The sequence below is a fragment of the Pseudopodoces humilis genome, chromosome 10 (assembly GCF_049639895.1).
Source record: "Pseudopodoces humilis isolate 2021_Gansu_Grassland_sample_001 chromosome 10, ASM4963989v1, whole genome shotgun sequence".
Lineage (NCBI taxonomy): Eukaryota > Metazoa > Chordata > Aves > Passeriformes > Paridae > Pseudopodoces > Pseudopodoces humilis.
Window position 1 is genome coordinate 30,260,016 of NC_142209.1, and position 26,656 is coordinate 30,286,671.

General features: G+C 42.7%; 2 protein-coding genes across 7 annotated transcripts in view; one reads left to right on the plus strand and one right to left on the minus strand.

The window, feature by feature from the left end:
- RAVER2 (ribonucleoprotein, PTB binding 2) overlaps positions 1-1,629 on the plus strand; it is a 28,316-nt gene extending 26,687 nt beyond the window's left edge. For all 5 annotated transcript variants that reach the window (XM_014250594.2, XM_088060722.1, XM_088060725.1 and 2 more), the window contains one exon: positions 187-1,629. In XM_014250594.2, coding sequence (XP_014106069.2) covers positions 187-312 — 126 coding nt within the window. In that variant the 3' untranslated portion in view covers positions 313-1,629. The remainder of the gene's footprint in view (positions 1-186) is intronic.
- A 136-nt stretch (positions 1,630-1,765) lies between these two features.
- JAK1 (Janus kinase 1) overlaps positions 1,766-26,656 on the minus strand; it is a 45,999-nt gene continuing 21,108 nt past the window's right edge. For both annotated transcript variants that reach the window (XM_005521229.3, XM_014250779.2), the window contains exons 2-25: positions 24,694-24,770; positions 23,703-23,901; positions 21,773-21,896; positions 19,345-19,495; positions 18,125-18,288; positions 17,717-18,050; positions 16,318-16,491; positions 14,537-14,694; positions 13,808-13,931; positions 12,489-12,675; positions 11,518-11,624; positions 10,337-10,483; positions 10,061-10,148; positions 8,411-8,538; positions 8,066-8,201; positions 7,592-7,743; positions 6,690-6,840; positions 6,313-6,407; positions 5,943-6,135; positions 5,602-5,726; positions 5,017-5,189; positions 4,566-4,683; positions 4,238-4,348; positions 1,766-3,013 (exon numbers count right to left, since the gene is read on the minus strand). In XM_005521229.3, coding sequence (XP_005521286.2) covers positions 2,912-3,013; positions 4,238-4,348; positions 4,566-4,683; positions 5,017-5,189; positions 5,602-5,726; positions 5,943-6,135; positions 6,313-6,407; positions 6,690-6,840; positions 7,592-7,743; positions 8,066-8,201; positions 8,411-8,538; positions 10,061-10,148; positions 10,337-10,483; positions 11,518-11,624; positions 12,489-12,675; positions 13,808-13,931; positions 14,537-14,694; positions 16,318-16,491; positions 17,717-18,050; positions 18,125-18,288; positions 19,345-19,495; positions 21,773-21,896; positions 23,703-23,901; positions 24,694-24,699 — 3,447 coding nt within the window. In that variant the 5' untranslated portion in view covers positions 24,700-24,770 and the 3' untranslated portion in view covers positions 1,766-2,911. The remainder of the gene's footprint in view (positions 3,014-4,237; positions 4,349-4,565; positions 4,684-5,016; positions 5,190-5,601; positions 5,727-5,942; positions 6,136-6,312; positions 6,408-6,689; positions 6,841-7,591; positions 7,744-8,065; positions 8,202-8,410; positions 8,539-10,060; positions 10,149-10,336; positions 10,484-11,517; positions 11,625-12,488; positions 12,676-13,807; positions 13,932-14,536; positions 14,695-16,317; positions 16,492-17,716; positions 18,051-18,124; positions 18,289-19,344; positions 19,496-21,772; positions 21,897-23,702; positions 23,902-24,693; positions 24,771-26,656) is intronic.

Sequence of the window (26,656 nt, forward strand, 5' to 3'; positions counted from 1 at the left end):
CACAGCTGTGCTGGGGCACTGATCCCTTTATCACTGGGGCTTTTTTAGGGAAAGGGCACAAACCCTGAACTTCCAAGCCGATGGAGCCGGGTCTTTGGTGTCGCTTCCCTGGGAATGCCCAGCCTGGAGCGCTGTTATTTGGGAGTGGTGGTGGCTGGGGTGTCACCTGTCCCGTTTTGCCTGCAGGTGGCCCCGAAGCGCAGCTCCTCGTACCTCATGTCCTCCCCCGAGCCCGGCCCCGTGGAATTCCCGGCTCCCGGCGGAGCCGCGCGCTACTCGGAATCCTCCCTGAAGAAGAAGCGCGTGTATTGATCCATCATCCCCACGGCTTGATCGATTCCCAGCCCAACCCGGGGTAGGGAAGGCAGGTGGGAATCCCTCTGTATTTATTGCTGCCTTAACTTCAGACAATGAGTTCTTTCTGTGTGGGGTGAGCGTCCCAAGAGGAGCCAGCTCTGTCCCGGCACATCCAAGGACGCTGACGGGCGTGGCAGAGGTGGTGGCTGCTTTCACTTGGAGAGGAGGGGACAGTGTTGGCTTTGTCACCTGTGGGCTGAGGGACAACAGCACAGGGACTTGGGGAGCTGGGACAGCTCCAGCTGAAAGCAATAAAAACTCAGAGGAAAGCAAGCTGATCCTTTCTCCAGTCCTCAGCCTGAGGAAGTTAAAAGAGGAAGTCTTGATAGTAATTATTTTGTATTTTTTTAAGTCAGAATGTGGGGTTGTTTTTTTTTCCTTCCAACTTTCCTTTTTCCAGGATTAAGAGCTCTGCATTTACAGCCTTTCAATTTTTAATATTTCTTCTTAATCCTGGAATGGAGCGATACCAAATGGATTCCCAGAGCCTCAGTGACGTTCTCAATAAATGCCTGTTCAAAGGGAGATGCTATCCTGTGCTGCCTTGGAATGTTCCTTGGGATTTGGAGAGTTGATCATTGGACAGTGGAATAACTCTGTTTTTAGGCTGAGAATCCACAGTTTTTCCATGGAGAAAGTAATTCCCAGTGTGAGGCAGCATCCTCCTTCCACAGGTGTGGGACAGCTCTTCCTGGGCCACCCCACATTTGTTTCCCACTTTTGAGTGTATTTTCCTTCATTTTTTTTTAAAGACTTTTTGTATTTTTAGCTTATTATCAGCTTTGGCTCAAGTTGTTCTCTTCTGCCATCAGCCCTTGGAGCTGGAGATCAGCAGTCCTTCCTTTTGCCACAGGTAAATGAGGAGCCAGCCCTCATTCCAAGGCTTTTTCCCCTTGGAATCCTGCTGCAAATCCATTTGGATTGAGTTCACCAAGGCCAGGAGCCACCTCCTTCTCCCTTTTCTTTGCTAGAGAACACTGAAGCCATTTTTCAATACTGATTGTTTTTTTTTTAAATTAAAAGTCTTAAACTTTGCCTTTCAAGCTTTGGGATGTGACCAGGATCCACATTTTCAAAGCTTAAAAAAATCCCAATCAAAATCCCTCTTCCCTCAGCTGCTGGAACTGCTCCACAAACAGGAGCCAGGAGCTTTTCTGGGATTCTGCCTGTATGTATTGTTAAATTCACTTGTAATATTTTGTTTCGGCTGTTTGTATATGCAACTTTCTCAACTTGTTACACTTTTCAATGAAAATAAATTGTTGGTACTTATTTCAAGTGGATTTTTGTGGGAGGAAAACAGCCCAGGACTCCTTTAATCAGGTAAGGTAGGAAAATGTTTTGGAGGAAGATCATTCCTATGGAAATTCAATTTTAAAAACTGTTTATGATTAAACAGGGAGGCACATGGAGAAAAAAAAAATCTTTATTAGACTTGTTTGTATAAAGAGTAACAAAGTGCTTACAGATTAAATTCAGCTTCCTAAGTGACATACAGAAACAATAACACTGTAAAAATAAATCTGACTTCCTTGGAGCTCATAATTACAATTCTTTATATATATTTATATATATATATATAGACCTCTTTCTATTATTGCCAAAACTTGAGGATCTCTTCAGAGCATTTTCCAACTCCAGATGTGGTAGGAAAAACGATGGCAGCAGAAGGTTCCAGTTTAAACCATTCAAGGGCTGAGTGAAAATGTTCTTTAAAAAATTAGTTGGAGGGGTTCCCCTTGCCCAGGACACCCCTGGGTGCTCAGGCCTTTTTTTTCCTTTTGGATAATTCCCTCCAGATTCTGGGCATGGAGTGGGTTCTTCCCCATCTCCATCAATTCCTTCCCTGCACATCCCTCAGCACCAGGGATGCACATTCACCCCTTCCAGGGCTGCACCCAGTCTGGGAGCTCCAGGGGGAACAAAATGGGGCTGGAGTTAGGAAAAGCCAATTATTTACCCCAAAATTTGGGTTCTCACTGAAATGCACAACTGTGCCCACCCCTCCTTGCTTCTGGGGGTGGTGTTTTCAAACATTTGTTTTTAAATACCTGTAAGAGCTCAAGACTAGGGCCTGGTGGGTTAAAAAGAGCTGAAAATTTTTGTCTCCCCTATATTTTTATGCCAGAGTTGTTTTGTTTGGTACTAGGATTTAAGTGCATGTGAAGGATATTTTGTCAGCTGACTTTAGAATTATTAATTGAGCCCTGTTACATCCACTGGCTGAGGTCAGAGCTGAGAAACGCTCACATTTCCCAGCTCACATCATCCATCATGGCAATTCCAATTGTGGCACAGCCAGAATCAGAGCAGGATAAAACTGCCCTGCAAGAACAGCAGCAAAGGGAGCTGGAGCTCATTTTACCCAAACCTTTTAAATTCTTTTAATCCAACTCTTCAATCTGTTGGCAAAAGAATCCTTTAGAACCACATCAGCCCAGCCAGAGTACAAATTACAGGAATAAAAAAAAAAATTTAAAAAAAGGGAATAGCCTTGGGCACAGATAGTTTGCTGGGCATTTAAAGTCCTGACAGAATAATAAAAAAAAATTAATTACATTTTACTCATAATTGTTTCAAATCCTTGGATCAGGTTGTGGAAGGTGGTGCGTTCATCGTGTTTGTAAATCCAGCACTTCCTCATCAGCTGATCCACCTGGCAGGAGAAACAGGGATATTTTTAAAGGAATGAAACATTTCTATGGGTTCAAGTAAAGACAAGGGAGCAGAGTCTCCCTGAAGGAACAGAAACACCTCAGGTGTTGGGCAGGGGCAGCAGGGACCTGAGCAGGGGGGTTTGGTCAGTTCAGGTTTAAACCAACACAGCAGCTCCACCTGGGGAGCTGCACCCCAGGAATTGCCAACATCAGAGGTTTCCCAAGGAATTTTCATGGATCTGGGTACTACAGCAAGTCCTTGATCTGCTGAAGGGACATCACGGACTTGGGAATGTTAATAACAAAAAACATCTTAAAACAACACCTGAAAACATTGCAAATGTCTTTTTCTGAGGGTTTTCCTACCTGAGTGGTCAGGCCTGTGGAACCTGGGATGTGTGACCCCTCTAGGGCTGAATCAGTGTCCGACAGGGACTGATGGACCCATCCATCCATCCGTCATCCATCCATCCATCATCTGTCATCCATCATCCATCCATCATCCATCCATCATCCATCCATCCATCATCCATCCATCATCCATCATCCATCCATCATCCATCCATCATCCATCCATCCATCCATCCATCCATCCATCCATCCATCCATCATCCATCCATCCATCCATCCATCCATCATCCATCCATCCATCCATCCATCCATCCATCCATCATCCATCCATCCATCCATCCATCCATCCATCCATCATCCATCCATCATCCATCCATCCGTCATCCATCCATCATCCATCCATCATCCATCCATCCATCATCCATCCATCATCCATCATCCATCCATCCATCATCCATCCATCATCCATCCATCATCCATCATCCATCCATCCATCCATCCATCATCCATCCATCCGTCATCCATCCATCCATCATCCATCATCCATCCATCATCCATCATCCATCCATCATCCATCCATCCATCATCCATCCATCCATCCATCCATCATCCATCCATCCGTCATCCATCCATCCATCATCCATCATCCATCCATCATCCATCCATCATCCATCATCCATCCATCATCCATCCATCCATCATCCATCCCTCACCTCCTCGGGGTGAGGTTGTGGAAGGTGGTGCGTTCCATGCATCCATCCATCATCCATCCATCCATCCATCCATCATCCATCCATCCATCATCCATCCATCCATCCATCCATCATCCATCCATCATCCATCCATCCATCCATCATCCATCCATCCCTCACCTCCTCGGGGCAGGTGGGTGGCCGTGGCAGCCGTTTGTCGTCCTGCAGAACCCTCACGAGCCGTGCCACCGTCATCTGTCCCTGCGTGGGGCCGATCATCTTCAGGAATTCCTGTGGGGACAGTGGGATCAGCTGGGAATCCCTCACCCCACTGCAAGGACACCCACCAGGGTGTTCCCCATGGAAGGGGCGGAATGAGATGAGCGTTAAGTTCCCTCCGACCCCAAGATTCTCTGCTTCCTCTTTTTGTTGCCAAAAACAAGGATAATATTTTTAAAATGATGGGATTGAAGCAGCTCTGGCAGCCATTTCTGTCCCAGTCACTTACTGCCATGGGGCTGGACTCGGAGTCACAGTAGGTGAGGAGCTCGTAGAGCGTCACCCCGAAGGACCAGACGTCGGAGGCGATGTAGAACTTGCTCTGCAGCAAACACTCCGGGGCGTACCTGGGGACACGAGGGGCCAGCGTCACACCCAGAGCTCACACACAGCCAGAGCGACTCAAGAGCCACAGCTGTGCTTGTGGAGCCCTTACATAGAAATTAAAAAGAAATAAAGTGTGTTCCACAGTGAAACCAAGGAGACCAAACCCAAACTAGTGGGGAAATGGATCATTAAGTGCAGGAAGAAATAAACAACATGAGAGGTGAGTACAGTCCACCAGGTGCCTTTTCCTTGCTCTCATGGTGTATCTTAGGCCTCTTATAAAAACAGGAAAAATCTTGGGGAGAAGGGGAGCAGAGGGGTCCCTGTCCTGCAGCCTGGTCCCAGGGCCGTACCAGAAGACGGGGCTGTCGCGGTCGTCCTTGACGGTGTAATATTCCTTATCCGTCTCGATGGCCTTGGTGAGCCCAAAGTCCCCGATCTTCACCCTGTTCTCACTCTCCACGAGGACATTCCTCGCTGCCAGGTCACGGTGCACGTACTGACAGGAGCCTAGGTAGTCCATGCCCTAAGGGAGGAGAAGAGAAGCCTTTTCTTTCCTCTTACTCCTCCAATATTTAATCCCTTTTTCTCCAGTTACTGTTTCATATGGCCTGACCATGCTCTGCACTCTTATCTCCATCCCTTTACACTTCACCTTGCTCCTTTCCTCGAGCCAGCACATTCCAAGTGCTGCCCTCCCTCCTGATCCTCCAAATCCTCCCACAGGAACAACTTTTCACAGCAAACTTTGGAACTTGGACCCCTCCTCATTATTCCCCTGTTGATCTTTGTGCCAGTAGCACCCAAAGCATGGGAGAGATTGCTTTGGGGTTCTGATCCTTGGGGATAAAGAAGGAGAACGGGTTTGTTGCTGATATTTTCCATCCCCTCACGCTGCTGATGGAGCAGAGGAGCTGCAGGCTCAGGGCCCAGCTCACCTTGCAGATCTGAACTGCGTATCTGAGCAGCTGCTTGAGATTAATCTTGTTCTTGTTCCGTGGGAGATACTCCTTCAGGCTCCCAGAGGGAAGGAATTCCATGATGAGTTTAATCCCACTTCCTCCTAAAAAGCAGAGCATGTTTAGTTTGCAGACCCTTTTCACTTCGTGAACACCAACAGTTTTTGTACAAGCCCAGAGCACCAGCAGCATTTTAAACATCCCATGGCTCATTCCCATCATCCATCCCTGAGCCAATCCACAGGAAAACCTGCTCCAGGCAGGACATTGATCAGTTCTAAAGGAAAACCCATACACTTTTAATATTCTGCAAGGTTTACCATCTTCTGTGCAAATCCCCTTGTATTTGACAATGTTGTCGTGATAAAGATTCCTCAGGATTTCAATTTCCTTCTTGAGGTCAGCGATGTGATTCCCTCCACTCTCCGGCTTCAGGGATTTCACTGCCACCTGCTCCCCGGTGTTGTCACCTTCTGGGTCATACCTGCACAGCTCCACCTTGCCAAAGTGGCCCTGGGTGGGAGAGAAAGTAGCATCCTTGAGGACAAGGCTCAGGCAGTGACACGCAGGCACTGATCTGGGTGTTTGTGTGACACAGCACGGGCTGTGGGGACACCCAGACCCTGATCTGGGTGGCTGTGGGGACACCCAGGAGCACTGGCTGTGTTCTGGGGGTGACATTCCTCTTACCTCACCCAAATCCCGGATTCTTTTCAAGAACCTCTTCTCAAAGAGAGTGGGATCCACCTCGGTGACGGGTTTCTTCTCCGAGACAATATCGGGATCTAGGAGGTGAAATCATGCCAGGTCAGATTCCTGCATGCTGGGACACTCCAAGTCATCCTTGCTCTATTCCCACACCTTTCCTTCCCGAGATCCCACCTGCTTTCTGACGGAATTCTCCATCCACTCGTGCCAGCCTGGATCTGTTTCCACACCCAGATTTCTCTTGGTGAACTTCCCACCCCATAGCAGCTCCTCAGCTTCCACGAGGTTGGAACCAGGTGCTCTTCCATATCCCACCCCAGATTCCATGGTCCCCCCTCCAGGTGGCCCCAGGGCCTTACTCTGCTCCTCCAGTTTGTTGATGTCCCTCATGATGGCCCTGAAGAAGGGTCTCTGGTGGGGGTCGTAGTTCATGCACTGCTTCATCAGGTCTGCCAGCTCCTTGCAGGACGGCGTGGCCAGCACAAAGTGCCCCTCATAGAACCTCTCCTTCTGCAGGAACAAACGGAAATTCCAGGAATTTTAACTTCCATGGCTCCTAGTTCTGAGATGGGCTAATGGCTGGACTCAGGGATCCCTGAGCAATTCTACATCAGAGGATGTGAGCATTAAATCCTTAATTCAGTGTGAGCTTTGCCAAGGAAATTCCCCTTTTCAGCTGGAATTCAGGTCTTTACAGCAGAGAATTCCTCTTGTGCTGGATCTGGAGCAACCACTTAACACCCATGAAGTGTTTAAAAGGTGCTGGGTATTTCCACTTTCAGAAATCATTTCCTGCCAGGTTTTCCCTGTTATTTATGCAGCAGGAAATGTTTACCAAGGACACCCTGGGTGTTCCTCAAAGCCCTGGGAGATCCCAGCTCCAGGCCAGGTGGGACAAAGCTGGGATGGGCATTCCCAACCCTGCAGGGCTGTGGCCACAGGCAGGAAGGGCACAAGAGTGACTCCAATTCTTTAAATTGCAGTGAACAGCAGCAGTGCCCCCTGAGACCCTCTGGAATCAATCCAAAAGAAACAATGAGATGTTTCACTCAGCTTCTAACTGGACACAGGGGTTAGAAAAGACTGGGAGAACTGGGATTGTCCAGTTTGGGGAGGAGAAGCTCCAGGGAGAGCTCAGAGCCCCTTGCAGGGCCTGAAGGGGCTCCAGGAGAGCTGGAGAGGGACTGGGGACAAGGGATGGAGGGACAGGACAAGGGGGAAAACCAAAGGATGGATCCAAGTTTGTGTAACACAGTTTTACCTCTGCTAAGGTCTTGTCTTTGAGTGGAGTTTCTCCATTATAGCAGATTTCCCACAGGGTTGTACCAAAACTCCACTTATCTGCAGCAATGCTGAGGTTTTTGGAGTCTTCAACACACTCAGGTGCAATCCAGGGGATCCGCTCAACACGCTCTGGGATAGAACAGTGAATATCACAGCACAGAACAAACAGCTTTTAACTGAGTCATTCTTGTCTGAAATAAACTGGAACTGCAAAATTTGTCCAGCAATTTCTCAATTCTCAAATTTCCTGTTTCCAGAAGGGTGTTCCTGCCACCCACAAACTGAGATTCCTTCGTCACCTCACTGGACACAACAATTTGTACGAGAAAGGAATGCTCTGCACAGCCACTGTGTGTTTGCAGATCCATGAAAGCTGATGACTGCTATTCCAGAGCCAGTTCTGGCTGCCATCAGTGCCATTTCTCCCTTTCCCTGGGGATCCTGGACATACCTTGCCTGGACAGCACCGTGATGGGGATTCCTGGGTCACTCAGCTTTATGAAAGGCCCATATTCGCTATCAATGCCCTCCCTTGCCAGCAGGATGTTCTTGGTGCACACATTGCCATGCACCAAATCCTTGTCCTCCTGCAGAAAAACGGGGAAAGAACAGTGAGAGGGATGTGAGTGCTCCAGCATTTCCACACTGCAGGGGATCCCTAAAATATTCCAAGCTGAAATGCATAATTACACCTGGGAAGAAACTGGAGGGAAAGAAGGGAAGGAGGGAAACAGAGTTTTCCCACGTGGGGAATGCATTCCCAGCCAGCCCCAGTGCCTTTGCCAAGGTCTCTTACCAGGTAGCTCAGGGCACTTGCAAGTTGTTTGGCCACTTTGAATTTCCATGGGGTTGTGAGAAGTTCACTTTTCTTGTGCATGAACAGATCCAGAGGCCCACACTCAACAAACTCCTCCACCATGATATCTGCAAAGGCAGAAAGTCAGCGCTGCAAATCCGAGTCCTTTCGTTTCTGTTCCCACCTCCCGGCCCAAACGCTTGGGAAATGTTTTTATTTCACCTTGCCTGATGTTTCTTTCAGTGCTCAGATTAAAAAGTTGAGGGGATTCATGAACATGAAACCTGGGACCAGGCGTTCCAAAGGTGGAATTTTAATGCACATAACAGAAAAATAAACAAAAATAAACACTAAAGCATGGCCAGGTTTAACATCCACAAATAAATTCCTGTCCTGAGTCTGGAAGAGCTAAGGCTGGGGCACTGATCAATTTGGCTTTTTGTTTTCTAAATATTTTTAAATAAAAAAATAATAATAATAAAAAAATAATTTAAAAAATATTTTAAAATATATTCTAAATATTTATTTATTTATTTCTAAATATTTTAAATAAAAATAAAAAATAAATTTTCTAAATATTTTAAAATATTTTTTTATTTATTTATTTCTAAATATTTTTTATTTTCTAAATAAATAAATCTTTTCCTTCTGGCATCCACAGCACAACATTAGGACTGTCTTGGGTTAAAAAGTCATTTTAAGGTGTATTGTATATATTTACATTTTTTATGTGCATAGGTGTATTTTATATGTATAAACATAAAAATCTGTACATATAAATGTGTACATGCTTTATGTCCATAAATATTACAAACATACATTTATTTTATATAAAGGAATGTATATTTGTAATAAATGTAATTAATATTACATAAATATTACAAACATTTCTTTTATATAAATGAATGTATATTTTTAATAAATGTAATACATTTAATATTACATAAATATTACAAATATACATTTCTTTTATACAAATGAATATGTTTGTAATAAATAATAAATAATAAATTTAATATTACATCAATATTACAAGCACATTAATTTTATACAAAGGAATGTATACTTGTAATAAATGGAATAAATTTAATCCTGTAAATTTAATATTACATCAATATTACAAATATACACTTCTTTTATAAAAATGAATATATTTGTAATAAATTGAATAAATTTAATATTAAATAAATATTACAAACATACATTTATTTTATACAAATGAATGTATATTTGTAATAAATGGAATAAATTTCACCCCTGCCACAGGGCACTTTGTACCCACACGGCCCCATGAGCATTCCAGCCTTAGGGGGAACCACCCTGGAAGGCTCAAACACAGCATTGGAATGGGAAATTTCTTGGGATAAAAGCCTTTGGAGCTCAAAAACAGCGTTGGAACTGGAAATTTGTTGAGATAAAAGCCTTTGGAGCTCAAACACAGCAATGGAACGGGAAATTTCTTGAGATAAAAGCATTTAGAGCTCAAACACAGCGTTGGAATGGGAAATTTCTTGGGGTAAAAGCCTTTGGAGCTCAAACACAGCATTGGAACAGGAAATTTGTTGGCAGGAAGGCTTTGGAGGTGCTTTGCTGTCCCAAGGCAGCAGCTGGCAGCCCCTGTGGTGTCCCCAGGTCCCTCCCCAGACTCACTCTCCACGTCGCGGACGCAGACGCCGTGCAGGAGCACCATGTGCTTGTGGGACACCTGTCTCATCATGCTGGCTGTCTCAAAGAATGCCTGCCAAAGGGAGAGAAATCCACATTCCCTCAGCTCAGCACACAAACAGCAGCACAAAAAAAACCCCTGGGTTTAGGCACATAGAGGGTCAGCAGGGGAGGGATGAGCAAACCGTCAGCATTTCCCCATTCCCAACCCTTTTTTAAAAATTATCCATCTACAGGACACAAAAAGGAAAAGAAACTTGCCAAGGAGATGTCTCTGTGGCTGGGGTCCAGGACTTTGAGCAGGACTCGGATCTCTTTCTCATTCTGATAGCCTTCGTTCTCGTCATCCTTGAGGCTGAGCATCCCTGAGTAAATCTGGGTTCTGGTGCCTCTTCCCAGGTGTTCTCCCTGAGACACAGCAGCAGGGATTTGTCAGGCAGGAAGCAAACAAGATTTACACAATTATTTATTGGAATCTGTGCTTTTTACTGTCTCTGGCTGATCTGGATACAAATTCAAATTATTCCCAATGACAGGGAGCTTTTTCCTCAGTGAGCTCTGAGCATCCTCCCCACGTGAATTCCTCGGATGTGACACCTCCACATCATCCAGCAGGTTCCCTGGGATTGAACATTCCCAGACTAAACAAATGAATAAACAACAGCTGGGGCTCTTATTCACAAACTGCTACTGAGGTGATCTTTAATGTGTTTCCAAAAGTGAGAGGAAGTAATATTTCACTGGAAGGCTTTGTTTGGGGAAGCAATTTCCTCCAAAATAACATCCTGCCTTGGGATATTTTTGCAGGATGCTGCCTGTAAATACACCAATCCAAACCAAACCTCTGTGTGTGATGCAACTAAAAACCCCCAATACCTTTTGATTTCACAGAAGAAACCAAGTGTACAATTTAAGAGCTCTTTGAGCAATATTAAATCTGATTTAAGTGTATTCAAGCCCCTGTGTGGTTGTTGAGGTTTATTCAGGTGACCTGAATAAGTAACTATAAACATAGGGAAACTTGAAAATATGGGCAGTTTGAAACACTGAATTCTGACTGCTCAGAGCTTTTGAATAGTTCACCTTTTTTTACTTATAGAATATTGCCTTAAACCTCTGTTTCTCTGGTGAGTCAGGCTTTAAAAAATAACACCCACAACAAAGCAGCTCTTAAAACTCCCAAGAAATGACCTTAAAACCCCTTTTTTCCATGAGAGAACTTCAATACCAATTTGATTTCCAGCCCAAGGCATCTCTGCTAAGCTCTGAAAGCCACACGGACAGCGGGACTCTGCAAGCGGAGCCTTCCATCCGAAGGAAGTTCCAGCTGAGGTTTGCTGAGGTTTGCTGAGGTTTGCTGGCAGTGGCAGCAGGGCTGGCTGCTGTCCCCTGCAGCTCAGGGACAGCCACAGCCCGGGCTCCTGGGGCTGCCCAGCACCCACCTGCACGATCTCCTCCTTGCGGATGCGGTGGAAGCTCAGCTGTCCCATGGGATACACCGGCTGCCACTCCTGAGCCTTCTTGGTTGCCACCAGCAAGTTGGAGATTTCTGCAAGGCAGAGGGGAGAAAATAAAGTTTTACAAAGGAAAAACTTCCTTTCCTTCCAAGGATGGAAATGCATTCAAACCCCCTGAAAAAGGGAGGAAAAAAGAAACTTGGATTTGGTTTCTGCTCTTTGTTCAACAGAGAAATCATTAAAGCACAGTTTCATGTGCTTTCAGCGTGCTGAAGTGGGCAATCAACTCCCTGACCCTTTTGATTTTATTTTATCCCAAATCCAGCCATCAAAACAAAAACAAAATGTCAAATGTGCGATGTCCCCCTGCTCCAGAGCGTGAGCCACATGCTTTGTGCAGAGTGGGAGAAGCTCAGGGACTGTCCCAAAGCCTCAGAGCAGTAGGTGATTGATGTGGCTCAGTTATTCCCCAGCTTCTAACAGGAAACCATTATCAGCTCAGCACAATCACCCCACTGTGCTTCCTCTCTCACACCAAATTCAGCTGTGAGACAGAGTTCATAGCAAACAGCCCCAGAGAGCGCTGCCATCACCCAACAACCGCCCCATTGTCCCTCAGATGGGACCTCAGAGATGATTTCCTGCCTCCAGGCTCCTCAGGACATCCCTTGGGACCAGAACCCTTCCCTGCAGCCTCGTGCACATGAGTTACTCAGCAGCAGCTCACAGTGACAGCAACCACAGCGGGTTCCTCTTCTCCCCTCCTCAGCCCTGCCCACGACACTTGTTTTGTTTCTGACAGAAATCCTCCCCAGACAAGGAAAAAAACTTCAAACCTCTTGTTTTTTTAAAGAGCTTCACACCAGGACACAGCACTAAAAAATACACTAAAAAAGCCTCCTGGTGTCTGGAATTTGTTCCCTTGCAACAACAAAACCCTGCAAGGCCAAAGCTACCTCTGGGTCTGGGCTGGCAACACCTCTTGAGGGTGAAGCTGATGTTGTCTGTGCGGAGGGTTTGTCCCTTCAGGTGATCCATGAGGTCTTTCAAGGATGCAAAGGATTTGTTGGAGCCATGGAGGAAGTATCCCCCTTTCTTCACCTCGATCTGGAAGTTCTTGTAGGGGCCTGAGTTATTCATCACCTGGTGTTGGAGGGAGAGGGAGAAAAAGAAAGCAAAGTGGGTCACTGGAGTGAAAGAATTGTTTGTGAAGCCACCAAAGCTTCCCAAAATCTTGGCACTGCACGTGGGACCAGCACAGGCCCTGCTCCTAAGTCAAGGTCCTTTAATCAAACTGCAACAAAGCAGAAAAAACCCAAAAATTCCTGGAATTTTCACTCCCTGGAAAGCTCAAAGAGAAGAGCAGCAACATAAAGATCAATCACCCAACAAGCCCAAATTATGTTTGGTTGGTTTTTTTTGCAGAGTCTGAGAATAAGCAGCTTTGCCTCTTCTGGAGGAATTTTCTCTTTCTTTGGTCAAGAATTGCAGAATCTGGAGCAGGCTTTCAAAATCTCAACTTAAAAATAGCAAAGCTCCCTTCCCCACCCCAGAGTGTTCCACGAGATTTCAGGCTGGTGTTGAGATCTTCCTGCTCCACTCAGAGGTGCTGGGCAAGGGCTGAACTTCTGAACTTCCCCATCTCAAGAGCTCTCAGGGTCTCCCCTCTGCAGCTTTGGGTCACCTCTCCCTTCCCTCTTTTCCAAGACAAAATTCCTTTCTTGTTTCACTGTTAGAGAGGTGGTTTTTTTTAAAAAAAAAATATCTACAGGAGATAAACCCAGTATCAAATATCCCTTCCTGACTCACCACTGATTCCATGGCTGGTTTTTCCTAACAGGAGGATTTATGTTATCATTGTTTATTATTTCTTATTTATTATTTATTAGTGTGTGAACACTTTAAATATTCCTCCAAACCACCAAGTCAGCTGCAGGCTTCCAGCTGAGGCTGCTGGGGGAATAAAATCCATCAAGGGAATTAAATCCATTCCCTAAAAGGCTCCAGGGAAGCTGAACCGTGCTCAAGGCAAGGTGAAGTGACAAATTCTCTGTGTCCTGAGTTTAAAATGCTTCATGTTTCTCATGTCCCTGCACAGTTTGATTGGGAAGATTGGAGCTGTTCTGGATTTAATTAATCCTATTTGGAGCACAAAGGGCTGGAAAAAAAACCCAATTCCCTGCTCAGAGATCAGGCTGAGTGCCCTAAGGATAAAAACACATCCCCAGGGATTCCAGGGAGCAGATTCCTGCTGGGAATGCCCAGCTGGCTGTACCTCTGAGCCTTCCAAGCACGTCACAGTCATGAGGATGTGGTTGAAGTTGGTGCAGCTCCACCTCAGCACGTACATCCCCACCTCGTTCCCCTCCTGCCTCAGCTTGTTGATGGCATATTCCGTGCTGGAAGGGAACAGACAGTGAGCAAAACCAACAAGGGAACATCCAAAATTCTATTTTTTGGGATGGGACATGAGAGCAAACTTCTCTTTGGGGGTGTAACAGCAACTTAGAAATATTTATGTTATTATTAAAATAGGATTTAAGGGTGCCTTGCTGACATTGGACTGCACAGAGCAAGGGAGGAAGGATTTATTAAAGGGAATTCTGCATCCAATGCTGTGCAAGTGAACTCCTGGAATTTTACAGTTTGCAGCTTAAACATAAAGGGAAAAGCCACAATGGTGGGTGGAGGGGAGAGAATTCCTTGAGGTGTTTAAAAAGCCAAGGTTTTGTTCATCCATCCAAGGAGTCCTGGGGCGAGTGTAGAGACACTTCCACTCTCTACCTAAAATATTCCCATGTGTCTATGGAGGAAACTCTTGGGACACCCCTTGAGTGCAGAAACACTGAGTTTACAGATGAGTAAAGAGAGAAACACTGATTTTTTCCCCTTTAACAAAATGAACTTTTCGGGATAACCACCGCCCACCCAAACCCCGCGGATTCACGACGAAGAGGGAATCACCAAAAACCAAAAAACCCTCCAAAAAGCAGAATTTTCTGACCAGATGGGCCCGTGGCAGCCGTTCCTGATGTTGTGCTGGATGAGGGGAGGAGCCACATCCGTGCACAGGTAGTGGTGGGCGTCCGCCGTGAGCCTGAAGTAGCCATCGACCAGCGAGGTGAAGGACAGCGCCTCGGCGTGCGAGCTCAGCTTCAACTCCTGCCACCAAACACAGGCCAGACTCAGAACACCAGGAATGCTGCAAAATCCCTGGAATGTTGCTATTAATGAGCCAGGAAGAACTTGTGGCTGCAGGGTGTTGGGATTTAGCGGCCGCTCGGTTCTCTGCTGTCGCCAGCTCTGGAATTCCTCGTGGCATTTGGGAGGGGAAATTTTGTGCTGCCGTGGACAGAGCTGCACTCAGCCACTTTTAACACTTTTGCTCTGCCCAGTGCCAAGGAGAGCAAGTTTTGGGTGATTTACACACAAAATGGCCCTCAAGTTGTCACCTTTTCCCAGCTGTTGGAGTCTGAGACACAGAGTGAGTGCCCTTGTCTCTGATGCCTGGCTCTGAGATCCAGGAGAACACTGAATTTCATAGAACATGAAATTCATGGGTATATGTTTTCATGAAAACAACTGTTAGTTAGATAGAAAAGCTGAAAGTGTGAGTGTGTAAATTAGAGAGTTTCTTAAGTCATTGGGTGAAGAACTTAAAGTTTAAATTAGTTTAGAGAACAGAAGACAAGAGGGAGGATTTAGGGTGTTGTCTCTTTTCCTTCTTTCTTCATTTTCTTCTAGAGGTTTTTGGGTAGTCGTGGGTGATTGGGTAGAGAATGCCACAGTGCAGCACTCAGGTTGATAGTAAAAGATTTTAAAATCATAAAAAATTTGCAGAGTTAGAAAGAAAGTTAAGCTTGGTAAAGCCCTGGGAAAAGTGTTAAAAGTAGGCCCTGGGAAATGTTAGACCTTGTGCTTGGTAAGATCAGGTGAAGCTGCACCTGTGTAGTCAGTATATGATAAATAAGTGTTAGATGTGATTAGATATAATTATTGTTTAAAGAATCAGGAGAAACTATGTTAGGGGGTTGAGGGGGATCACAAGAAATCCATGCTTGGGTAAAATCAATGTATACAATAGAACAATGTAGGTTTAATAATTAATATGTAAGTTATATAATGATGGAGTATAAAAACATGTTCAGCTCGAAACCAAGGCAGGTCAGATTTGGGTACCAAAACCAAGTTGGGTCAGATTTGGGTCTGTGCACCCCTGACACCCAGAGCTCTTAATAAAACATCTTCATATAATCATTATCTGTTCCTGAATGCTAACAAGGTGATGGGTCATTGGGTCATTAAGAAAAATAATTTACATGTCTATTGTTAATTGGATAAAAATAGATATAAAGATGAAACAGCCACGTGTTTTGGGGCCATTTTGTGCCATCAGAGCCCAAGGGGCAGGATGAATTGAACTTGTGCAGAAAGTCTGGAGAGACCTGCCAGGATTTGTGCAAACATCCCAATAAACACAAGAAACAGAATCCTAACGAGCTCTGGAGTTTTCTTCTGACCCAGAGAACTGAGATAAACAGAACCACCCGTGAGGGAGGATCCTAAAGGAGCTCAGAGGGGACCAGGAAATCCAGGTGTGACAAGTGCAGCAGAACCAAAAAGAGAAAAAGTTTCACCCAACCCCACCCTGGCTCCCCCTGGAAGGGAAATGATCCATGCAGGGATTAATTTGGATTAATGATTAAATCAGCAGAAGCTGAAGCGTGTTTGGGGTAATTTGTATAAAATTCTCTGTGCCAGGGGTTCCAAACCCTTCATTCTCACCATCCTCTTGTTGTCCTGCTTGTTGATGCTGACTGTGGACTCCCTGATGACGATGTGGGTGATTTCAGGGAAATAGGAGAAATTGTTCCACAGCTCCCACAGTTTGTGCTTTTCCTCCTCCTTTTTGGTTTTGCCATCGGATTTTTTCTTCTTCTCTTTCTCTGTCTGTACAGGCTGGGGAATAAAAGTGTTTGGGAATAAAAGCTTTAGGTAAAACAAGTTTAACACAGTGTTTCTACTCTAAACCAAAGATGCATTCTAAAGTTTTGATAGAAATTAATTAATTAATGGAAATTTATTGCTATAACTTATTAATAAATTAGAATTAATAAATCAATATTTTAATGAATTTAATAAAATAAAAATAAAATAATTAATATAAATATATAACTTAGAATGATATAATAGAATTATTCTAATTATTCTAATTCTACATTATAAAATTAATATAAATTGTAGAATAACAATATAAAATATAATGTATTGTAATGTATTTACTCTACAGCAAAATTCATTCCAGAATAGTAATATAAATTAATTATTAATTAGTTAGAATGATATAATAGAATTATTCTATAAATTATAACATACATGTGAATTATAGAACAACAATATAATATAGAATATAATGTATTGTAATGCATTTACTCCATAGCAAACTTCATTCTAGAATATATAGAATATAATATAAATTAATTATTTATTAATTAGAATTATAGAATAGAATTATAATATAAACTATAACATTAACATAAATTATAGAATAATATAAAATATAGAATATAATGTATTGTAATACATTTACTCTATACAAAAATTCATTCTAGAATAGTAATATAAATTATTTATTAGTTAGAATTAGAGAATAGAATTATAATATAAATTCTAAAATTAATATAAATTGAAGAATAATAATATAAAATATACAATATAATGTATTGCAATACATTTACTCTATACCAAAAATTCCTTCTAGAATAATGATCTAAATTATTAATTAGACTAGAATTATAATATGAATTATAAAATTAATATAAATGATAGAATAATAATATTAAATTTAGAATATAATGTATTCTAATACATAGAATAAATCTATTTAATTCTGGAATGTTTTTCACAGAGTCACTAATTTTCCTGGACAAGGGCTCCAGTCCAAAAATTCCAAATTCTTGGAAGTTTTCAAGATAAAAGTCCTGAGCCTGATCTGGTCTCAAAACTGAGCCTAAAAAGGGGGTTGGGCTGGAACTTCCTGAGCTCCTTCCTGGATAATCCTGTAATCCCATAAAAGCCTCTCCAATAAAAACTGCTCTGCAGTGTCTGAAGTTCAAAACCATCTTTTAACAGCTGTTATATCCCAAAAAAATCCTTTAATTCCCATTGATGAAAGGTTACTCACACTGGGCTTGAGCCTCCACTGAATCCCGTTGTTTCCTGTCACCATCACTTCGTACTTCTCGTTATCTCCACAATTAAATTTATTGATCTCATTCTCGGCAGAAATCAGCAAAAACGACGTCTCAAAAATCTCTGCCCCGTAATATTTGGTCAGGATCTCCATGGTGGATAAATATTTCACCTTCAGATCCCGAGGGGAGACGCTGTTGTTGCAGATGGTTTTGTTGTTGAACTCCTTCAGGAAATGCTTGAAAACGTTATTGATCCGAATCCTGGTCAAGAAATTCCTCTGCCTGATGGTTTTGTTGAGAGTCTCGGGGATGTAATGCTTGTAACTGGAAGGGAAAAGGAGGGTTCAGCTCCAGCTGGGGGAGCACAGAGCCAGCAGGGATGGAGGATCTCAGCTCACCTGATGTCCTTGGGAAGCTCCGGCAGCTTCACGTTTTTCTTGATGGCGTCGTGGGAGATGGCCAGGACAGCCATTCCCAGACACTCGTTCTCGATCTCGTGCACCTCCTGCTCGTTCTTGGGGTCCCTGATGGGGGCCAGGCCCCTCACTAAGTCATACTGGCCCTTGACAGAACGAAAAACACCAAATTATCCATTTGGCCTTTCCCAGAGTTTGTCCCCAAGCCAGGAATTCATCCCACAATCGTTAAACAAGGACAAGTTGGAACCTCCTGCCCTTCTTTTATGCGTCAGCACACCAAAAATCCACTTTTTTAAAAATTAACTACAGAAATCACCACCCCTGGCCCCTTTTACTACCTTCAATCTTTATTTTCTGGTCCACAAAACCAACTTTGTGTCTCTGCTTTATCCCTGCCCTTCCCACCCAAAGTCTCCGTGACTCTCATGGATTCATCTCCAAGCCAAATCCTGCTCTGGGACAGCCTGGAAAGTGTTTGGTTATCAAAGAGCAAAGACGTTTCTGTGCCTCAATGGAATTCCTCCTGGAATTCCCTTTCCTTGTGGTTTCCCAACAAAACAAGGAATTGCTGGAGCAGCTCCAAGTTGTGTGTTTTTCTGAAGGGCAAACTCCTTTTTCCAAGTGTGAAAATCCTGCAGGAATTCTACTCTGAATCAAAAGTAAATTAAATTTACCCTGAGCATTCAATTTGCTCTTTCATCAACCTGAATTTTCCCTTTTTTTTTTTTTTTTTTTTGTGAAACCTGACACTTTCTGGTTTGGAAAATCCTTTGGAAGGCACAAGAGGAGAGCAGAAGTGCAGTGAGTTTATCAATCTTTATCATCATGAGGTAATCAGGAAATGTTTATCAATCTTTTATCACCACCCAATTAAAAAACCTCATTAAAAGGACCCAGCCCTTCCAGATTTCCCTCTGCTGCTGCACCTCTCCAGCCCCAGAATGTCCCAGTGGAAATCTCCCACAAAAGGTGACTGACAGCCTTTATAAACACAAATAATTCTCTTTAAAAGAAAATAAAATTTTAGGCTGGGAGACTTTTCTTTACTTCATGTAGCAAATCCTCTCCTCTCCACCAGGCAGCAGCAAAAGGAAAAACCCTTTCCAGCACTAACAGGACTAATGTGTATTTTAGGAGCTTGAAAAAAAGGAGAATCCCATTGTTTTTCATGGGAATAGAGCAGCAGAGACAATTCCAACCTGGGCAAAGATGTATTCCAGGGAATTGGCATCGAGGATGGGGGTTCCCTCTGGGGCCAGCTTCTTGTCATAGGCCTTGGCTTTCCTGGGGGAATGTCTCCACACCGAGGGCTCGCTCTCACTGGTCCCGTGCCAATTGGTGAAATAGTATCTAGAAAAAAAAAACAGTCAGGAACTTGAAAACTTTTTTTTGGGAAAAGTCTCTGTTTCCACAAGTGAATTTGGAGTTTGAAAAGCAAAGCTGTAAAAAGAAAAAATCAGTCAAATTTCTGCCTTGGTGATCTGGCATTCTGAGCACATTCCTGGCCTGAGGAACTGGGGGAAATGATAAAATTATCAGGTGTTATTAGATTTTTTATTTCCTTTTTTTTGTTAGATACATGGAGCTGCTCTCCTGTGAGGAAAGAAGGGATTGGGAATGTTCCCCTGGAGAGGAGAAGCTCCAGGGAGAGCTCAGAGCCCCTTGCAGGGCCTGAAGGGCCTCCAGGAGAGCTGGAGAGGGACTGGGGACAAGGGATGGAGGGACAGGACACAGGGAATGGATTTAAGCTGGAAATTGATAGATTTAGATGGATATTGGGAAGGAATTCCTGGCTGGGAAGATGGGGAGGCCCTGGGATAGAATTCCCAGAGCAGCTGGGGCTGTCCCTGGATCCCTGGCAGTGCCCAAGGCCAGGCTGGATGGGTTTGGAGCAGCCTGGGACAGTGGGAGGTGTCCCTGGGGTGGATGGGATGGGATTTCAGGTCCCTCCCAGTCCAAACCAGTCTGGGATTGACATTTATAAAACCCCAAATCTGCAGTGGTCAAGGCTGGGGTGTCTCGGCCTCAGGGCAGAGTCGGGAGGGACCTTCAGCAGAATAAAATTCATATTTTTAGTTCAGCTCTTCTTAGGCAGGAACTCCAACCCAAAGCTGTGCCAAAAACTCCTGACAAGAACCAGAAGATACTCAAGGACTCCTCGGGCTGAAGGCTGAAGAGCAGAGCAAAGCAAATCCTTCTGAAATCCAAAGGAAATGACTTTGCTTCCCCCCTCTCCTGCAGAAGAGCAGTCAGAATTAATAACTCCAATTCTTTTGTTATTTCCTGAAAATCATCATTATGTGAGGTACTGTGCATTGTTTGTGGTTGAGAGGAGAATTTGTTCCTTTTCCTAATTAACTGCTCTGATTAAGACAGCACTGAGGAGTTACAAAAACAATTGGAGCCTCATTGTTTGAGGGATGAGTAAACAAGGGAGAATCTTTTCCTTGGAAAGCTCCATGGATTCATGTGAGTGGTTTTTGGAATTTCACTTCCCCAACAGGAACAGGAGCACAAATTCCCCCATTCCCAATAAGCTGGGAAGGGAATTGTGTCCCTGAGCTCCAGGAGCAGGACCCAGCCCTCCTCCAGAGCATCCTCCAGGAGCTGGGAATTTGGGAATCTCTGGGAAGGAGGATTTTGATTTCAGCCTGGCCAGGGAGTGCTGGAAATGCTGGAGGGACCCTGCTGTGCTCACTCACCTCCAGCAGCTCCTTCTTCCCAGAGCCTCCAGGAAATTGTGTTATCCCAGGGAGGCTGGAAGGGATCTGGAGGATCATCATTCCAAAATCCCTCCAGAAGGGAGCTGCATCCCTTTTCCAGACCAAAAAACAAACCCAGCACAGGAAGAGTTAAATTCTCCTCATCCCTGAGCCAATGACTCCAGGATATTACAAAATCCTGGGGTTTAAAAAAAAAAAAAAATAAATAAAGAAATTGAGTGTGAAAAGCAGAGGGCATTCACAGAGTTTCTGTGAGTTTTGGTTTAAAAATCACCAGGATTTCAGTGGAAACAGGAACACTTCAAATGGAAATTCATCCCTAAAAACACAAAACCCAGAGCTTTGGAGCAAATTTTTCAATTAACTTTGACCTTTTTCACTCTCCAAAGTTGTTCCCAACAACTTCTCATGGCTTTTCAACTTTATTTTTTCAAGGTTAAATCCCAAAGATGCAAAGAAATCAGGAGATATTTGAAAGAAATTAGGAAAAATTTGAAAGAAATCAGGATATATTTGGAAGAAATCAGGAGATAAAAGAAATCAGGAGAAATTTGAAAGAAAACAGGAGATATTTGAAGGAAATCAGGAGGTATTTGAAAGAAATCAGGAGATTAAATCAGGAGATATTTGAAAGAAATTAGGAAAAATTTGAAAGTAATCAGGAGGTATTTCAAGGAAATTGGGAGATATTTGAAAGTAATCAGGAGAAATTTGAAAGAAATCAGGAGAAATTTGAAAGAAATCAGGAGGTATTTGAAAGAAACCAGGAGAAATTTGAAGCTCCCACCGCCCACCTCTCCTCTAAAGCTGTACAAACCAAGCTGCTGCTTTTGGTTTTGCTTTTTCTCCTTCTCCAGGGTGCTGAGGAAGAAATGAATCTCATTTTGCAGGTGTTTCCCCTTACCTCATGCGATAATGGAGCCTGAAGGATGATTTCTCCTCCACCTTGAAGACCTGGTTTGGTGCGTACCAGAGCTTTTTGTTCTCGTCGTACAGAGCGAAGAGGTTGTGGCACAGAGGGGACACAGCTGCCACAAAAACACACAAATGACTGAATCATCAGCTCCAGCCCACACCCACAGCCCAAAAAATGCAAAAAGCAAATATTGGATCACCAAAGGAAACAGATACCGGGATTAGCTCGGAGTAAATCTTGGGGAGGAAAGGTTGAGGTGGAGCCGTCACCTTGGTTGAACCCAGAGGCTTTGGGGTGGATTGAACAGATATTTCTGCTCTTAATTTCATTTTCTCAAATCCTGATTTTGCCCTTGAAGGTCTGAGCTTCCAGGAAATGAATAAAAACCTTCATTTTTTTGTCCAGGTCACAGAAATGGGAGTTTCAACAAACCCACAACTTTGTTCTCAGCTTTGTTTTGGGAATGAACTCAACCCCCAGGGCTGAAAGGAGGTTTCAGCAAAGAGCAGACTTTGACATCAGCCTTGGATATCAATCTTTGATATCAATCTTTGATATCAATCTTTGACATCAATCTTTGATACCTGCTTTGAGCCCACCCCACACCTGTGCTGTTGTCCTGGTTTAGGGCAAATTTGGGAGAGAATTCATAGATCTGTTCAAATTCCCTGTTGCAGTTTTGGGAGCAGCTGCAGCAGCTGTGGCTTCACAGCCCCAAAAGAGCAGCTCCTGCACACCAGCAGGAACAGGTACCCTCACTAAATATTAAATTTATTGATAAATTTATTTAAAAATTTATTTAAAAATTAAATCCCCTGACTCTGCTCAAATCTCTCCAAAAACAACACCAGCTCACATTTGGTGAGGATTGTCCTTGAGAGCTGCAGGGAAATTCCTGCCCAGTTCCCCTGTGCACACCCCACAGCAGCTGGGTAACATTTGCTGTTTCAAGAGGAAAGAACCTCAGAACTGTAAATATAAAAGCCCACTGGATTTCTAGATATAAAAATATTTTCAAAATGCATATATATATAATGTATATTATATATAAAATATATTATATTATAAATGATGTAATATATATGTAATATATAAAATATTTTTATATATAAAAATATAAAAACCCACTGGGCTTCTATATATAAAATATTAAATATATATACATATATAATAAGATATATGTATATATATTTATACATATTATATATATATAATATTATATATATATACATATTTATTATATACTAAATATATTGTTATATATTATATAATATATAATATAAAATATTTTTATATATAAAAATATATAAGCCACTGTGCTTCTATATATAAAAATATTTTTAAAAATATATAATATATATAATAAATATTACATAATATATAGAGTATAATATATATAATAATATATATTATATATTATATAAAATGTAATATATATATAATATATTATATAATATATATTATAAACAAAATATATTGCTATATGTTATATAATATAAAATATTTTATATATAAAAATATAAAAACACACTGGGTTTCTATATACAAAAATATTATATATATTATATATAAAATAGATAATAATATATAATAATTTATATTATATAATACATAGCCTATAAAATATATTGCAATATATTATATAATTTATATATAATATATAAAATATTTTTAGATATAAAAGAATATAAAAGCCCAGTGGGCTGTGAGATCAAACAGAGATGAAATCCACTTTTTCCTGGGGAATTCCAGGTGTTTTGCTGTGCCCCAGCCCAGAGGGAGGGGCTGACACGTGAGGTAAAGCAGATTTGAAGGGATTTATTGGGATAAGGTGGCTCTTCCCTGCCTGCCAGCCAGGGGATGCCTCACTTTGGGCTCTGCCAGGCCCCTGAGAGCTGAAATAAATCCAAATACTCACAACACCTCTGGGCAGCCTCGATGCACAGCTCCTCCGAGGTGAACTCGCCGCTGGAGTAACAAATGGGGGCTTTGTCCTGCAGGTAGAAGAGGATTTCCAGCCCCTGGTGTTGAGCTTCCAGGTTGAGTTCATTTTTCTTTGTGCTCCTCATTTTTGCACAGAAAGCCATGGCTTTGCAATCTTCTTTTACGTTGAGATACTGGGAGAGAAGGGAAAAGAGCAAAGGGGGAATTATCAGGAATTAACCATCAAAAAAAACCAGGAATTATCCATCGGGGCTGCCTGCCAGGGGCCAGGCATCACAACTCTCCAAAACCCTCAGCTGGGGATTTATTCCAAACCAACGAGGTGAAAAGGGGGGAAAAAAGAAATGTCAGTGGTTATTCTGGTTCTGGGATTCATTCCCTTCTCTTCTGCTGGCTCCACAACTATTCTGAAAAGTTTCTCTTCTCAAAGCACAAATAATTTTCACATCCTTCAGCACCTAATTGGCTGGAAAACAACACTTGAGCCTGAGCAATTTAAACAGCTCATTTTATGTTTCCCTCTTGAAGTAAAAAAAAAAAAGTCAGCTTCTATTTTTACAACCCCTTAGGAGCAAAATATTTCTCTTTGTTTTCTCCCCTCTCACCCTTTGTGTTTGAAACTCCTGATGCTTTATGAGTCATGATGTATTTGAAAAGATTTATTGGCATTTATTTTTTATTACTACTTCTCTGTCTCTGCAGGAGGAAAGGGTAGCACTGGGTAGGTTTTAATGCAAGAGCTTTTACACTGCCAGGGATGCACAACAGGGCAGCTCTGACTCAAAAGAAAATTGCATTTTATACCAAGTGCTTAAATAGAAAGAGCAGAAAGTTATTTGAGTTGTGTTCTTTTTCCATGTTTTCCTCAGCTTTAGCTTAGAAAGCCCAAACCAATTTTAGAGTTTATGAAATTAATCCTCCCACTAAAAAAACAAACAAAAAATGAACTCCCAAAGCCAACACACCTGCATTTATGTGCCTGTGGGATCCTCTACACGACTGAAATGGGTCTTCACTCTCCCCAGGAGAAACTTCACTGTGACTGAAGGAAAAAGGAAAAATTACCATTATCAGGAGCAGCTCGGTACAGTTTGAAATGAAATGAAATAAAATGGTCAGGCTGATCAAATTCCACTGCAGTGCCAGGAACCTTTATTGTAACACAAATGTCTCAGCCAGCCCCAGGAACCACCCAGAGTTTGGGCACTGATCCCTTCTGACACTTTGGGGGCACTGCCTGAGATGCAACAGAAAAAAAAAAACTGGGAAAACCTTGGTTATTCCCTGGGTTTTTCCCTATTTTCAGGTTGGAATTGCTCTCAATCCTCAGCTGTGATACCTCAGGAATTTTCCTCTGTGCTTTTTCTCCTCCGTGCATTCATTCCTTACATTTTTTGTCAGATATTAATTCCGATTTTTCCCTGCTCTCTGTTTTTTCTTCCCCTCCAAGATTATCATTTAAAAATGTGTCCAAACCAACCCTCACCCACTGCTCACCTGAGGATGGAAGATTCCTCCACTTCCAGCGCCCTTTTTCCCTCCTCCCCCATCTCTGCCAAAACGTGTTTAAACCAAGTGTATATTTATTATTTTTGCTTCACCAGGGTGAGACCTTAATCTGACATCCTTAATCAAACATTGCTTTAAAAGCCTGAGGCTTAGTCTGGGAAAAATCAGAGCCACACAACTTCCCTGGTGCTTGGGAAGAGAACAGCAAACGTGATCCTATCCCAGAAAAAAGATTACATGGAAGAGCCTGGCAAACATCCCCAATTAAATTGCATTTTCCTGCCATCCCTGCCACTGGAATGCTAAATTTGAGTTTCCAGACACGTTCCCTTGGCAATAATATGGGGAAGAAGTAATTGAGAGTGTGATTTTTGGGATATGCAGACAAACCAGGAATTATTTCTGCACAGCACCATAAAGTTGAAATGCAAAAGGTGAAATATATTAACTTGAATCTCATTAAAATCGCCTCCTTTTAAATTAAATAGAACTGAAGCTCGATATATTTTAATGTCTGTGTGGGCCTAATGTTAAAAAGATTGTCCAGATGTTTTTCAGTGTGAGGGGGAATGTAAAACCACTGCCTTTTACAGATTCATAAATCAAATTTCTTGTTTTTCAACAGAGCTGCTTTGCTTTGGTTAAAAGCTCCCACTCTTGCTTTTAGTCACAGCAATTCCCAGAATCCTCAAAACCTTTAAGTGCTGCCTCATTTACAAAACCTTCTGGGGATGAACCAAACCACCCCAACATCCAAACTCTGATTTATTATTTCCTAATGGCTTTCCCAGCCATTCTGATTGTCAGGGATTCACCTTTTCCAAAAAAACCTCCCTTGGAGCCGGACGAATTCCTGCTCTGAGCATCCTTCCCCACACCTGCACAGCCAAATCCCCACAGCTCTGAGATGGGAAGGGCATTTTTATCCTTTTATCCCTTTATTTTATTTTATCCTTTGCCTCACCAGTTGTTTTTTGTGGATTTTCCAGTCTCTGCTCCAAGGACAGCATCTGCTTTCCTCAGGCAGATTTTTAATTTCACTTCATTTCTGTTTCTCCCAGCTCTTGGTGATGCACCCTCCAAAGTATTTTTGGGAATTCAGGATGGCTTTTCTTGAGATTCCACTCCCCCAAGCAAAGCTTTTCCTGGTTATTTAAAATCCTGACCATGGCTGGTCAAGGGAAGCCAGGTGAGGCAGACAGAGCTCTCAAAAACTGGTATCAGAATTAATTATGAAATTATGAAATAGGGGGAGGGAAGTGTAAAGTTGGGTTGTTCAAAATCAGTTTGGCTATTAAACTATTAGGATATTTGGGAGAAAATAATATTTGGTCAAAACTATGATTTGTTACATTTGAAACCCAGCAGCTCCAGCATTTTTAAGAATAAAACCAAATGTACACGAATATTTATTAAACT